The 16,044-nt window shown below is 39.0% G+C and overlaps 1 protein-coding gene and 2 non-coding genes across 4 annotated transcripts; 1 reads left to right on the forward strand and 2 right to left on the reverse strand.

The window, feature by feature from the left end:
- Positions 1 to 1,155: 1,155 nt before the first annotated feature.
- LOC111220979 (tripartite motif-containing protein 55-like) lies at positions 1,156 to 5,983 on the reverse strand. Of its 2 annotated transcripts, none has more exons than XM_022744290.1 (8): positions 5,711 to 5,983; positions 4,981 to 5,153; positions 4,078 to 4,252; positions 3,725 to 3,820; positions 2,788 to 3,021; positions 2,633 to 2,655; positions 2,055 to 2,179; positions 1,156 to 1,976 (listed from the first exon to the last, which is right to left on the reverse strand). In XM_022744290.1, the coding sequence occupies exons 1-8, from the start codon at positions 5,837 to 5,839 to the stop codon at positions 1,816 to 1,818; spliced, it is 1,116 nt and encodes a 371-aa protein (XP_022600011.1). In that variant the 5' UTR covers positions 5,840 to 5,983; the 3' UTR covers positions 1,156 to 1,815. The 2 variants fall into 2 exon arrangements, with proteins under 2 accessions (XP_022600011.1, XP_022600010.1); XM_022744289.1 differs by having other exon boundaries at positions 4,078 to 4,255.
- A 912-nt stretch (positions 5,984 to 6,895) lies between these two features.
- On the reverse strand, positions 6,896 to 6,968 carry trnaa-agc. Its single transcript has one exon. It is a non-coding gene; the product is annotated as a tRNA-Ala (tRNA).
- A 482-nt stretch (positions 6,969 to 7,450) lies between these two features.
- On the forward strand, positions 7,451 to 7,536 carry trnay-gua. The gene is given in 2 exon segments: positions 7,451 to 7,487; positions 7,501 to 7,536. It is a non-coding gene; the product is annotated as a tRNA-Tyr (tRNA).
- The last annotated feature ends 8,508 nt before the right edge of the window (positions 7,537 to 16,044 follow it).

A 16,044-nucleotide genomic window follows, 5' to 3' on the forward strand; every position in this document is an offset into this window, starting at 1 on the left:
TAATTTGATTAAGATACACTTTCCAACTGTTTCTTGACATACAAATTTGCAGATTGAAGAAATGGTTAAAGGTAAAACACAATTGGAGCGAGCTCAAATGACCACTGCATCTTGAGACTTGCCTACACAGATATCGATTGACTGAGAATGTTTTTTCTATCTGAATACAAAAAATCGTACACGTGTGTAACCATGGCATTGCTCTGGAGCCAAGTCGTGGGTTAACACAGTGCCTCCTCTCCAATACACACACACACACACACAAAAGCTGTAACAACAAAAAATTAACAGAAGGCTGCTGTTAAGAGCGGCTGCAGCCATGCAGGTGAAGAACATTCACACAGCATCCTTTCTCCTAAACCCTTAATCCTCAAGAGGCAATTCTCATTATACCAGCAAAAGACAACCACAGACGGCTCAAAGAGGCACCACTGATAGCTAATGAGTGTGAAAGACACTGTGTGTGTGTCTCTGTGTACGTGCATGCTGTGTTGATCCTTGACCCACAGTGTCAGGGTAAACTAAACAAGAGCTGTGGATGTGAGTCATCCTATTCTGTTTGGCCCACTTAGCAACTTGGGGCTTAGCGCTGCATTGAGCCCATTTGTAAAGGATCCAACTCAGTGAGAGATGGTGTACAATAATTAGATGGGACTACATGGTGGACTACCTCAATAGTGGAGTCACAGCAAGGTGAGACCATGGCAAGGCAGCAAATACATGAGTGACAGCCTGAGGCTCACTGCAGCCTCATCCGTACAGTAGGTTGCGGGCAGCAGTGGTACGACGGCCATACATTACTGAGGGATCTTATAACTGTCTGAAGCAGCTATAAAAAGAGCACTAAGGCCTTTTCCAGCTAGATTCCCTTTGACAGAGATAAATGAAAAAGAAGTGTGAAGAATAGATAAAGGGAGGGAGAAAGAGAGTAATAAGTCTTTTTCCTTTACACATGCGCGCACACACACACACAGACACGGATGAGTGTTACACAAAATCTATTTCATTGCTAATTCAGACCATGCACAGACCTGAAGCAGAGCGACACGTGTGGCAGGAAGATGAAACTGAGGGCTGTTGTTCTGTTTGTTAATCTGGTAACAACCAAGACTTGAGAAATACTTGAAGTTGTTTGTACAATTCAGTTTTAATGACACATATAATAAGCCGTAACATTGCAAAATGTGACATTTTGTCTGTAATAGGAAAATATACCTGTGTTGCACAACAAAGAATATGATCACATAATGCAAGCCGGTTGTATGTATGAAATACTGAAATGTCACACTGACAGTTTTTTGCTTGGGCTACCCTACTCATAAAGTTATATCAGTCATTAAAATATACGACAGCGAGGAAAACCTGACGCACTCTCGTCTATCTGTCTAATGATGTAGTTTAAGCTGGGAGTTGGAAAAGGTCAGCTACATAAAAAATGAACTTGACCATATCTGAATTTTGGAAATAAGCAATAAGCGTCACTCATAGCCTGTCTGTCATTCAGTTTATCCAGACTGAAAAGGAAGAACCAAAACATTTATTTAATAGAAAAAAAAAAAAAGCATAAGATCAGTCAGTATGAAATGATGCACGCTAACACAATCACAATAAGAGATAAAGAAGTGAACAAATACTTCTGTCTCTTCATTTACATTTACCTCAGTAACTCAGACTTTCCCTCTGGCACCGATCTAAATCTGTCTCACTGTTCCCCAATCTGGGAGAAAAAGTATCACAATTGACCTGAAATCAACGTCTAGGAGCAACACTTATCCTGCTCCTGGTTTAGGTGTCGTCTGTGCCAGCGGCTGACAGCTAGGTTGAGGCTGCGCTGGGGGATGAGTTTATCTGCTGGGGGGGAGTAGGTTGGACGGAGGCGGCTGTAACAGCACTGCCTCCAGAAACAGTCTGGGCCCCCTCTCCTTCCTCAGCCTCTACCTCTTCCGCTTCATCCTCGTCATCCTCGTCTTCATCATCTGTAAACGGAACAAGGCGGTCAGATAACTGAGCTATACGCAGTAAACAGCAGTCGTGACCAATCTCTGTCCTTTCACCTTCGATGAAGTCGATGCCGCGCAGGGCCTTGCTCTCTTTCTTGAAGTCGACGTTGTAGTGATCCATATTCTCATAGCCGCGCTCAACTTTATCCAAGTGCGCTGTACTGGATGCTTCTGCAATCCTGAGTGCAAAAGGTGCAATTAGGGTATTTATAGGACAAATTCACCCTCAGACAGTCAATGTAGCACTTGTTCCATATCATCAATCTGTGATGTTTAGCACATTCCACAAGTTATTTTGGGATGCCACTGCTAAAGACAGGGATTTGCTACATTTCACAGAATTACTTTCTGTGAAGCTTCCAGACAGCAGGTGTAACCTTGCTCGCTGCATTAGGCTGGTGATTTTATGTGTAGGTTCTGATATAAATGTGATAAATGACTCACTAGAAAATTAAAAAAAATAATAAAAAAAACTGAAAGAATAAACAGGCGCTAAAAAAGAAAACATATCCAGTAGTAGTGTTTAACAGTGTTAAGTTAGAAATATGTCACCTTCTTTACATAGCAAACATACTGTATTTCTCCTTACCCATTGTAGGTGTAATTATGGATGCATAAAAACATGTACTAACTTTTTGAGGAGAGGCTTTGTGTTCTGAAAGAGATAAGAGAAATAAAGACTAAATATCCATTCAGCTTATACATAAAATATCAATAAGTGTAACCATTTTATATGAAGTTTATGCCAAAATTAAAACAAATTTTGGTCACCCATTCTGACTCTGACCTGCAGGAATAAGGCCATCTCTGGCTCCTCCATGGTCTGGATCCCCTTTTCCACGATCTTACAACTCTCCTCCAGGTGGTCTCCGTACTTCCTGGTCAGGCCCCGTATATAGTTCACCTTCTCTTCCTGTTCAGCCGTCACCTTCTGACTCATCTCCCTCTTCTTCTCCTCCAGGATGGAGTACAGGTGGTCAAACTTCTCACACACCAGAGTCTTCTGCCTCCGACCATTCTCCTATACGCTCCATAAGTGAGAAATCCATAATTAATCATTCATCACAGTCCTCTGGGTGACAAATGTACTGTATGTAAATGCAACTCTAGGGTACAAGAGAGTTTAGCATATTTAAAACCAAAGATCGAACACAACAAAAGTGAGGCGATAGTTGTTGCCTTCTGTGTACGTGTGTGTAAATACTGTAAACGACAAATTTTGTGTTTAGCCTGTCTTCCGCTCATGTGGTAGTGCCATATGTGCAGGGAGGACAGTGAGGCTCATTCTGCATGTCCGTCCTGAGTGACACCACTGAGGGCGACGCATGGGGGACTGGAGCCACTCCAGCTTCCTCTCCACTAAAGCCAACTGTGGCACGTGAACCATAGGAAAGCTGTCTGTTCTCCCCCCATCAATTACACTGCTCGTTCTTAATGTCAGTGGGCCAGAGACAGGGGCGCCCTGCTAAGTGCATGAAGAAGAAAACGCGGAAAAGAGAGAGTAAGACCGACTGAGGCATCATAACATTAATTTTCCTCTCTCCACCTCTCTGTCTAAATCTCACAGACAGATAAAAAGATAAAAGCAGCGAGAGTGGTGATGACAAGGACACATTAGTCTGTCGGTACGTCTGTGCAGGTGAGTGCAGGTGCATTAGTGTGTGCACTGAGCGAGTCTTGCTGCGTGACTGAGCGGCCAGGCGCTGCAGCAGTTGGACACTGACCTCTATGGCACGACAGGCTTCCTCTAGCTGACTAATGATGCCTTGCATCCGGTCGTTGTTCCCAACCATCATGGCAATCCCGTCACTCAGCTCTGTCTGGGGGGCAATGACATGGCAGAGTAAACACCTAAAATCAAGTGTGAATCAAATCTGGGACAAAGTTTATGATGCATGTTAAATGTACATCACGATGTAAGATGGTCATATTGAGATGTTCATGTTTTCTTTTTGAGAAATGACATTATTTAGACATGATACATTTTCACAAATCTATCTATCTATCTATCTATCTATCTATCTATCTATCTATCTATCTATCTATCTATCTATCTATTAGATATTTCAGGCCTCACCTTCTTTGTCTCATAAATGCTGTTAATAGGTGCCACCTCACAATCTTTGTGAGCTCCAAAAACTTTACACATGGAGCATGTGGGCACTCCGTGGGTCACACAGAAAATATTGATCTTTTCTTCTTCATGGACATCACACATGGGCGTTTCTTCCTTTCTCTCCGGCTCTGGCTTGCTGCTGTCGAGGTGTAAAGAAAACAGGGTTACCTTCTAGATTAATGTGCATAATGATGTGATGTATAATGTCAGCTTGATAATGTCAAAGGCACACATGTCAGTAGCTTACGGATGATCCATCACATGATCTGTCAGCACTGTAATCAATACATCAGCATTACACTTACACTGTGCATTATACAGGTGTGGGTGCAGATTGATTGATTTTTTTAATAGTTTCTGCCTTTTCTGAATAACTCAGACCAACATTTTCAGGACTATTCATCCCACAAGAATTACTCAAGGTATCAGTTAATTGTCCATAAAATATGTTATTTCCCACATCATCTTGATCCATACTGAGGTTGAGCATCCTGGGTTTGTGAGTGTTGTGGATCTTATGTCATACAAGCCTTTTGGCTATACAGTCAACTACTCACATTAGGGAAATCATCTGTGTAGACATATTACTAAAACTAGAAAACCTCTTGGCACCCAGTCCAGCTCTCTGACTCAGACGCCACTGGCACTAAGGCCACACCAGCAACTGCTACACTTCGTGCCATCACACCACCAATTTGTCCTAATTCTCCTTTACTAGCTTTATTCACTGCCCCCATGGGTAAAGGCAACTTTGACTGATAAACAAAGCCTGTCACTGAGCAGTCAAGGTGTACAAGTGCTGATAATTTCCTTTGATTTTGTGTTATATTAAGAGAGACTGAATGTGTGTCTGATCTGCCTCACCTGCTTGACTCCTGCTTGAACATATCAATAATATTTTCAACAAGCAGATTCCTCTGAAGCCCGTAAACACCATGCCTGTCCAGGACCACCTCGTGTCTGCAGGATGGGCATCGGAAGCGGCCACCAGACGTCAATGAGCCACTTCTTGTTGTGGGAAGGTATGGGTTTGAAGCCTGTAAGCAGTTAAACATTTAAAAGCCCAATATTTAGTATGATGACACAGGGTTTTAATGGATACATTCATCTCACCTGTAAAATTGAATTTAAGCAGTTATGAAATGTTAATCCAAGGGACTCCATATTACAAAAGTGTAACCCCATCACCAAAATGTTCACATTGGTTGAGAAGTGTTTTAGGGACCACTTAACAACAACTAAATCCAAGTTCTAAATGTTCACTGATGTTCAATGATTTTTTTTTACATTAATGTTTGTAAACACAGCCTTAAATGTTTGTTTATGATTAGCTGTGACACATAAAGTGCTTATTTTCTGACTAAACCTATACACTTTCATGTTAGACTATACAGTACATCTGTTATATATGTCATGTAGTTACTATCTGAATCTTTACTACATCAAAGATGTAGGGCAAGTAAAAATACCGATGGGTCAAATGACAGACTGTTAGCTGGAGATGTTAATACAGAACAACACCGCTATTTGAGATTATAAATATGTTTCCCATAATGTTCAAAACAAATCAGTGGCATTTTGTTCAATTCCTTACCTGGAAAACATCATTGGCACATTTTCTGCAGAGGTTGTGCTGGCAGGGTAGGATGACCACAGGTTTTGTAAACATTTCCAAGCATATGGGACAAATCAGCTGTTTCTCCAAGTTATCCATGGTATTCATTTTGAAACAAAAACGTTTATCCAAGCATAAAAGAGTGGCAAAACCTAATTTAACAAAACTACAGGTAAAGTTTCTCGTCCGTTTCTAAAATCAATCTACGGTAGGCCTAGAGTTAGGCTGGAGAGTGGGCCTGCTGCTCTTGTCCTAACGGGTGTGGGCTCCTATCTTGCTGGTGTCAGTTCTGTTTTTAGCAGCTATTGCTGTCATGTCACAGGTTGCCATTTTTACCTTGCCCATATTTGAAACTGTGTAGGGCAGTACTGAACAGCTGCCTACCAGACTCTACACTGCTATCAGAGGTGACTGGGTGATGGTACAGAGTGTGTGTGTGTGTGTGTGTGTGTGTGTGTGCGCGCGCGCGTGTTATCAGCTGCAGTATGCTCAGTGTCAGCTATAGTATGCTAACAATTAAATGAAGTCATTTTAACGTAATTTTAATGATGCATCTGTGCTTAAGCGCTCATGTAACAAATATGTTTAAACAATGGACGAATAGCTGTATTTATAGAAAAGGTATACACTCAAAAGTCAATATCTGTGCTAAGCCCAGACATAAGCATTAAAGTTAAACATTTATCTATTCGATGTTAGCCTGACGCTAATGCTAACTTTTTAAGAAAACGAGACACGTGACGGGGACACACTTGCTAGCTCCATCACAGGTGATGCAAGTTGTCCAAAGCGACAAATATCCGATCTTCCAATCAGTAATTCTTTACACCAAGATGACAATGCCTACTAGAAGGTATGTTACAACAAACGCAAATTACAGCTGGAATGGAAAGCAGTAATTTACTTAGCATTGAACAAATTGTCGCGTCTGTAAAATTAGTAGGTACCAAGTTTTTGTCTAGTAATAGTTAAGCTAGCTAGCTCTTTGCACTTGCTAACGAAAACTAGCTTAATGCTATCACACATGAGGGTTGTGTCTAACCTTGGTTGTATGTTACTCCATTGTTAAAATAAGCAGTTAAGTAAATAAATTAAAAACAACCCGATGTGAAGGTAATACTTTGATATGAATTGGTACAATTTTATGTAAACAAAAAAGAGCTTTGGAGAATGCGGGCATCGATCCCGCTACCTCTCGCATGCTAAGCGAGCGCTCTACCATTTGAGCTAATTCCCCTTCGAAACTAGCTCTTTCTGGCGCTACTATTTGAAATTAGCCGTTCATCGTTGTCTGGACAGTAGTTTGTCCTCATATTGCTCTTTTATTTGTTGTTCAGTACCTGAAGAAGTTTTTTTGTGTTATGCAGAAAGGTAAGGTGAAGCGCTAGCTAATTTAGCTACGTTAATGCCAACAGCAAACTAACGGTAGCTAAACAGAACTTAACTTTAACGTTCATTCGTGATTTAATTGCATGAGCTGTTCATTGTTTTCGAAGCTTGTTAAGTTCACGTCTCTGTAATGTGACATTAATGACAGGGTCTCCTTGAACACGGCATAATTTCAACGATTTCGCATAAGTCGAGGTCATTTCAGCTGGAGCGAAATATAGCGACGAAAGCGAAACTGCGTTCATTCGATGTCGTTCGTCTTTGCTCGTGTATGTACACGATTCTTAGTATGATTTCATAAGATTACAGGTCCATGTTGTCGAGCAGCTCCCTTCGATAGCTCAGTTGGTAGAGCGGAGGACTGTAGCGGATACATGGTAATCCTTAGGTCGCTGGTTCGAATCCGGCTCGAAGGAGAGATTCTTTTTCCCATAATGCAATTGGTGTTTTCCCATAGCTGCGCCAAATAAAGGTAGTGTAATTAGAAACGGTGCTAAACTCTTTACATGCCAGTGTTTTGTATTGACAAATAAGTTAAAGACAGTGTACTCTGCAAAGAAAAACAATGATTGCATTGGTTTGATGATGTGTCACTAGAAAAACTACACCAGAAAAGACGTATATCAGTTTCTTGTTTTTTATTATTATTATTTTGTTTAGCTATTCATACAACTATATTCAGCTTAACTCATACTATAGAGAATTCACAGTCTGACACATTTCGTGGTTTTCTCCAAATTGCTAAAGCAAATATAAACTTACTAGGGAGAATTTGAAAGCAGTGCCTAATGTGATGTCATTTTCTGTTATTCTGATATTATAGATGACAAAAACAGAGTCTTTATATCGAGTAAAGATTTTGAAACATCCTGATCATCAATTGCCTGACTACCCTCTGTTAACCTAGCGAAAATTAAACATTTGTTGACAGAATGAGTAGAACCTTTGGTGAAACAGTTTTTCACTGTCAGACAAGAAGGCTAGTGTACAAATGTTCAGCACAGCTTTGATTGCAGTGGAAGTCTTGTCAGTAAACATACTGCATGCTCTGCATTGTTGATCTGCATGTTAAATAAAAATCACAATCACACCTGCAAGCACTCTGTTCATAAGGGAGTTTAAAGGTAATTGTTTAGAGTCTGATTTGGTTGCAACTAGTGATGAATACAAACATTATCATTTGCTTTGATTGTGAAATGGCCTATAACTGCACTGCAAACACATTCAAATGGATTACTCAGAACCAATTGTCTTTGTTTGTAATGGCGGACATGTTTCTATGTTGCTGCTCAAATGTTGTAATTATTTTACATACATCTATGAAGTCTGAGTGTCCTCTCAAGGATGGTAGATAAGTGAAATCTCTCAAAGAATGGAAATTTTGCAGTTCCTCACTGCTTAATGAAAATATTCTTTAGTTAAAAACACCAAACTTTTAAAGTTTCATGAGATGTTTCCAAAAATGTAATAACTAAAGGTATGACTTATAAACACTTGTTGTTATCTTTGTAGGTATTTGAATGGATCCAAACCTTTTTGTGTTGACTTTTTTCAGGAGGAATCTCACATGGCTCCAGATCTATAGGTGGCTGATCTTCCACATTCCTCAGAGTGCATGTCCATGGGTTTACACGTGTGGCAACAGCTCAGGCAGCAGCCACTTTCAAGGTCACAGACAACAAACAATCCCATACATGGATTAAGAGTATTGAACAATCTCCTGACAATAGACAATGGCGATAAATTCACTTCTGTGGAAGCAAAAGTGCATGAACTTCCACATTCATACAATACCTTTCATGAAAAACCAACTAGAGAACATAGAGGAGGTGATAATATTTTCCTGCCCATACTGCTCAGCTACATATAGACCCAGGAAACTGTAATTGTTGTACATTTCTCTTCTTTGTAACATCTGATAGCAATGAATGAGCATAGTTAAGATCAAGAAGGGTTGTTGTCAGGATGATATTTCAAAGCTTCATTTCTGGAAGAAAAAAAAAAATCCAGCAAAGAAACTTCCAAATTTTCTCTACACATACCAGGATAGTCTTGCTCAAGGTCACTTCAATATATAGAGACAAGAATAGCAAGGGATCAAACAATGATTAATGGACCCCTCTACTAGCTGAGCTAGTGCCACCACATATTAGTGCCCTTACTCAGGGTGTTTTTCCATTGTTGGGCTGCTCAGTACCTGTTGATATTTTAAACAAATGTTTATTCTGTACATTTCATTATTGTTTTGGGTTTTCAGGTGTCGATGTTACTATTGGACTGTCAGTACTTTGTCAAAACACTGTTACAGATAATAATAAGGTATGTTGAACTATAACCAAAGTAACTCAAGTCAAAGCAAGCATGGCATAGGATCCTCAAAGTTATGGCAGCTTGTGACCTATCTAAGCATACCTAATCTGGTTTTTCTCTGACTCATACAATATAGCATTTTCCGTCATGGCACCGCTATTCCTGGCCACATGGCTATGCACACAGTGCTTTTCACACAGGCACATTAGAGTCAGTCAGTGATTCAAATTTAAACATTTTAGACAGATGTTATCACTGAAAATGAATGAATGCCATTTTACAGCTTTCCCCCTAATATGCCTCTGTTTGTTTAATTTGGTGTGCATCCAGGGACACCGGACCACTGGTTGGGAACCACAGCTGTAAAGACACAGTAAGTATATACCAATGTAACACCTCAAAGGTGACAATCATGCCTTGAAAAGATAGCTAGACAAATAAAAATAGAATGGAAAAAATCAGCACCTTCATACCCCACTCTTAGCTATAAAGTTTCTGTGAGGTGTGTTATGTAAAACTGTGCAAATGTAGAATAGCAGACTCTTTGATTTTTAACATTATAATATATGATAAGTATAGGCATGTACATTTCACCTCATTTCTCCTTCCTGTTTATACCCTTTCCTGTGATCTGCTACAATTGATGTTTTCTCATCACTTTGTCATGCTGTGGGCATACCACTTCATTCATTTCTAATCAGTAGTTTGAAAAGGCTAAACTAGTATGATTACATACAGTATTCATTAACTATTAGCATGGACCGCTAAAACCCTTTAGATGGCTTCTAAAAGTGAATTCAGATTAGATTCATTAAGAAGATGTTCTGGGTTATGTCTTTGTGATTGAAGTGAATTCATAATTTTTAAGCCGTTAATGTCTGACTCATAATAGTGCAGTGCCTGTTAATAGAAATGTAATAAAGATTGATGATTGGCAAATTAAGAGCAGTATGGAGACTTATTAATGATGAAAAGCCAATATGAAAGCCAGACAGTGCTGCTTTTGAGGCTGTAAGCTGCCATTTTGAGCTTGGTGTGACCCTAATGTTCCTCTGTTTTGCTCAGTGGTGGCACATTGTGTTTGAGTATATAGTAAAAGCATCCGCAGGTAATTCTAAAGCCACAAAATACTCAACATGAGGTGTTACACATGCACTTAGAACACACATAGAAAGGTCTACAAGCTCATAAGCAAGATAAAAGTGCATATGGGACCAGAATAGGGAGCAGAGCAAAGGGTGCCATCTGTTCTCTAGTATGAATATTTCAGTTAGGTGGAAGTCATATTGTATTCATACAGATGGTAAGCAGTCACTGCCTGTGATTTAAAAGGTCCTGGTAAGCATCCTCAGACAATACCGTCTATTTCTGCATTTCTACATTCGTCCTAAAGAGACCCACTGAAATGAAATTCCTCAGTTAAAACCTTAACTTAGGATGTGATCAGGAAAGTTTTACCATTATACCCTAACTAACAACTAAAAATGCTGTGACCTCACTGCAAATGTAATCCTATAGAAAAAAAACTAGTAAAGACTAGTATAAATCTACTTGTAATTGTGAGAAATAAATAAATCAAGGTAATTATGAAAAGTAAACCATAGACAGAAAACTGTTCAGTATTTCCTGTATTGTTTTAGAATGTCAAAGACTTGATTCTTTAAGTTGAACACTGAAAGTCAGTCCGTCGGTCCTTGGGCTAAATGACCATTCAATGTGAGAGGTTGAACTTTTGGTGAGTTCACGCTTGAACCAGTATGTAATGATTTTGGACAGTATTTGTATTCTGTAGTGATTGATTGATGAGTGATTTAATGTGTAGTAAAGTACAAAAACACCCTTGATTAAATATTAAATTTCTCAAAGTTTAAAAGGTACTTAAAAGTTCACAAGACAGCTTTTTAATTATAGCAACAAGAGTAAATGTAATCTGTGAATCCCTTGGTCATTTCTATTGCACTCATTTTTATTGCACAAATAAACAAAAACATTAGTAACAGATGGCTTCACACTTTTAAACAATTTCACAAGCAGACACGTGTGCAGAATTCGTGATAATGTGCAAAATAGAGTTGTTTTCACATCTATTTTCCTTTTTTGTTTTTTAGACTGTGAGCTTCAGAACATCCTCTGACATGGTTCCAAGTCCATGTGTGCCTTTAAGACTTCCCAGTGGCTTCTTGTGTGGAGGACTTCAGCAGACCCAGACCAGAGAATAGATCTTCTCTTAAGGTAGACAGTGACTCTTGCAGCATTTCTGACATCGTTCTTCATCACGACCTGCTAAATGGAAGCCAGGTCAATGACCATGTACTGAAAATCTAACTAGGCATTTACATATTTAATTGAAAATACAGATATGTTTTTCTTGTTATAATTGTTACACCTTTGCTTTAGTCCTCCTTTTTTACATATCGCCAGTTGTTGTCAAGGTGGCAATGACTTTTCCTGCTTGAACTCAACTCGATTTGAAAGTTCTTACAGTGTCCTTTTGACTGATTTTTAGGACATAACTTCTTTTAGAAGCAGCAACTTCTCAGATAATTGGCATTTGAAGCAGGAAGAGCATAAATTCTTTTAGAATTTAATTATGCAAAACTTCACTTCAGACGGATTGAACCAAGCAGTCTTTTGTTCAACCAAGTGAGGCTACTGTAAAAACAAACTACTTATGCAGTACAAAAACCCAAATAATGATGCATTGAAAAAAGTTGAATGCACATTTACACCACAAGCCACATTCTGTTTTACTTTAGATACAAGTCTAAAAAGTCTGAAGTCTCTGCTGGCGAGCCTTGGCATTTTCCATAATTTACCACACTGTTTCTGGAATGAGCTCATTAAGTATAAGTTAATAGTGGATTCATGTGATCAATTTAACCATCACACTTTTGTTGAATGTCATATTTGACATAAGAAAGATGAGGTCAAACAGTCAGATTTCCATATGGAGTTTTATGTAACATCCTCTCCCATACAATGACGTAAAAGAGACGTCAGTCTGTTTTAACAGGCACCACTGCAGCTCGTGGTCATGGGAAGCTGAGATGTGCTCAGCATTCAAGTGCTTCTCTCAGCCTGGCTCAAACATCACACCCTCTGCACCATGTGGAGAGCAGTCCACATTGTCTCATCTCAAACACTTTAATTCACCGTGTAGTGAAGCATGGTGATTTCATCATCCAGCAGCTGGGTGTTTACACAAGAGTCTGCCTGCATTAAGCAGGTTACACTAAGGGTACAGTAGACATGCAGAATGCAGGCATTATCATTATCAAGTTATTTGAAAGACAGTTGTACAATGGTGTGTAGCCTTGTCTCTGAATTGTTTCTTTTAACTTGTAGACTAAGATCCTAAGAAAGAGACTTGGAAAGGTGTAGGATAAAGTGGGATAAAGTTTTCTTTGATGCAGAGATAGTGTGACTTAAGATAGTAATTCCCACAGATTTTGTGATTTAGTCTGTAAATTGGGTACACAGTACACAGCGTATTATCTGTGACAAAACACACACCCTCTGGGATTGGCCAATTACTCATCGTTTAAATCTGGATCAGGTGTCTCAACAAGTGGTAGGTGGTTGTATCTTGGTAACATAATGAACTTACCTATTCTCAACAAAGAAATCCATACAAGCTGTATTGCCAACTTATTTTTTATGTATTTGTTTTACATTTTTTGGTCATTTTATGCCTTTCTTGGATAGCCCTAGTGCGAGATGACTAGTTTAAATAACAAGCTTCACTATTACACAACATGAAACTTTGGACGATTGAATTCTGTTGTTGTTTCTGCTACCATTATTTTTCATATATTTTTAATTTTTTTTCTATTCATCAAAATGTTTTTGAGAGAAACAATGCCAATCGATAAACAGTCTGAATTTAAATGCTGATTAAAAGAGCATCATACTGAAGCCACTACAAAGGTGTGATTGCAAAGCCCACTCACCTTTAACACAGTAAAAGGGTGCTATCTAGTGGTAGAAAGAGGGCAGGTTATGTCCAGTAGATGCACTATTGCCTACTGACATCATTGCAGTCGTCACCAAACAGGGCTTACATTGTACTTGGGGTTATGCTGCTGCAGTTAGATCTTATGATTCATACTCTTCTCAGTAAGTATGAATAATGTGGATGGAAATGAGGTTTGTCACTTCAGTGATACATAAATAACTAATTACGTTTTCACACATTGGTGCTATGTAGGACTCTGTCATTATGTTTAACACTTCTGGACTTATTTTACACTAGCACCACATACTTTTACCTCTTGCACATATCTAAATATAGAAAACCTTTGATTAAACTGCAAGCGTTGCACAAAGATGATGTTTCAGGTTTGAGACATGTTTGTATGTGGGAGGCATTATATAGTGTAGTTGTCAGTACATTGGAGAATATAAGCCAAATAGAAAACCTAATATGAGTTTATTACTGCACAGTTAATACCATCTGATTAGAAACCAAACTAAAACCCTACTGTTTTAAAATAAACTTGAGATACACTGTTATTAGCCTCATTATTTTTTTAATTAATTTTTGCTCCACGCCGTCTTCGTAAGGGCTCTTTTTCACCACAAGATGGCTCTACATACACACAACGATACATCTTTATGTGTTTGTAATGGCATCTAATACAAGAGTATACTGCAGTATAAAAACGCTGTTTCTTTCTTTCAGTCCATCCTGACGATTACAGTTAGACATTTTGATATAAGTAAGATAACTGTTAACTATAACCGCAAATTTAGTTAATAATTGGGATGAAAATGCAATTAATTTGTCAAGAAACATTTAAAGAGGATGTGCAGTTATGTCACATACAATTTAAGAAAAATCAGAAATCAGGAATGTGTGCAAACATGTATTTGTGTGTTAATGTGTGGTGGTGTGTGTGTTTACAGATGCACGTATAGAATCTGTCAGAGAGCACTAAAGGTGTAAAACTGCTGCGCTGGCAATGAAGCACTAGCTAATAACTCCACTGATGCTCACAGTGTCGTCAGAGGGTAACAGGTAAATCAATTAGGGACACCAATGCAGATTGCAATCTGCCTCTAGAGAGCTCTCAACAAGACTAGAGTCAAGGGGGAGTGGAGCATTAGGGGCCTCACAAGCAGATACAGTACCTGTGACCTCAAGGGGAATCAGCAGGTATGCAGCTCACCTGTTTTATCAAAGCTCCTGAGGCTGATGCTAGAGTAGTTAAACACATCTGCCATACTAAGAAAGGTGTGTCTGTGCATTGTGTGTGTTAGTTTGCATGTATGTGTGAATGTGGCAAAAAAAAAAGGGGCTCCGGAAGAAATTAATTAACACAAATGCTTCCCAAATCCTTTTCCCACATGTACACTTAGAGGAGTGAGTGTAAAATATGTGCTGTCCTGTGTGCACACATGTGACATGCTATTGACGTAGTCATATACCAGATGAAGCAGTTTCAGAGTTGTCTGGCAACAACAGGTTTATAAACTGTGAATACAAAAACAGTACCACCCATGTGTGGTTGACCTCTGTTCTGTTTGGAGCAAATACCTTTAAAAGTCAAGATGTGACATGTTAGTCATTTACACTAACACTTGAGGAAAAATAGCAGTTAACATCAAATTAAAAGGTTTAGAGTGTATTTGCAGCCACAAGTACCACCATCCAGGGTGGAAAGTAATTAATTAAAATTACAGTCATAGAGAAGCTTTTAAATCGTTCAACTTGTACAATATTACTTACACTATTTCTTATTAAGCATTCTACTCAAGTTTGCAAAGAAAAAAGTTGCTGAGAGCTTCAGTTATTGCTAATTTAAGAAGATATTAAATACAAGTTTGATCCTCTGTTCCCTCTAAATAAATTCTCAAAAAATCTGTTGAATATGTTCACTTCAGTACTTGGCAGGTACTGGTGAACTGATGAGAGTTTGTGTGGTAGGGCATGAGTTGTGACATGCTTTCAATCAGAGTACTACAGTTGCTTTTTAGATGAACATACTATAACTGTTATGTTTTGCTCAGTCAAAACAGCTGCTGTTGTGGTTTCAAAGACAATCACTTCACCTAAGTCAAATTACTGTAAACCTCTAGTTCAGTTTAACATTCTAGTTCTCTTTCCACCCGCACCAATATCTAAGGACACATTTGTTGTTGTGTTATGTTTTTCAGTGTTGCCTTAGTTGCCTGGAAAAGATGCAGGACCTCTTTGTGGGGGGTATGATTGTGGGGAACTACTTTCAGACCCATGGAAATGGGAAGGGGGGGGATTATGCCTCCACTGGCACTGAGCCTGACTGTTGCCATGGCATCTATTGTCCCCCAGCACATGGGTATGGCACAGAAACCTCCAGTGAAAATGTTCATGTTCTAGTGCCTAAATGCTGTATGTTTTTCTCTGAGATTTATTTGATTCACTCAGCTGCAGTATGAGATCAGCAACACCTTATCATGCAAAAAAAATCAATAGGCCAGTATCTCAGATGCATTTTGGTGCAAACAGATAAAACCAAACAGTACATGCAGGCAATAAAATGCGAAACTCTTGTCTACTTTACAATGTAAAGTGCATGTGTCTTGAGTCACCACACATAGTCATATGGAGCAAATTGTCTCAGCCTAACAGAACT

This window comes from Seriola dumerili, unplaced genomic scaffold (assembly GCF_002260705.1).
Source record: "Seriola dumerili isolate Sdu_G_001 unplaced genomic scaffold, Sdu_1.0 BDQW01000079.1, whole genome shotgun sequence".
NCBI classification, from domain to species: Eukaryota; Metazoa; Chordata; class Actinopteri; order Carangiformes; family Carangidae; genus Seriola; species Seriola dumerili.

What these genes read in the sequence shown, in the direction of transcription:
- LOC111220979 (XM_022744289.1), bottom strand. Translation starts at nt 5,839, where the DNA reads ATGAATACCATGGATAACTTGGAGAAACAGCTGATTTGTCCCATATGC. An exon ending in TTCAAGCAGGAGTCAAGCAG is followed by an intron (nt 4,256 to 4,980) that starts GTGAGGCAGATC and finishes ACACCTCGACAG; the next exon opens with CAGCAAGCCAGAGCCGGAGA. An exon ending in ACAAAGCCTCTCCTCAAAAA is followed by an intron (nt 2,180 to 2,632) that starts GTTAGTACATGT and finishes TTTTGCACTCAG; the next exon opens with GATTGCAGAAGCATCCAGTA.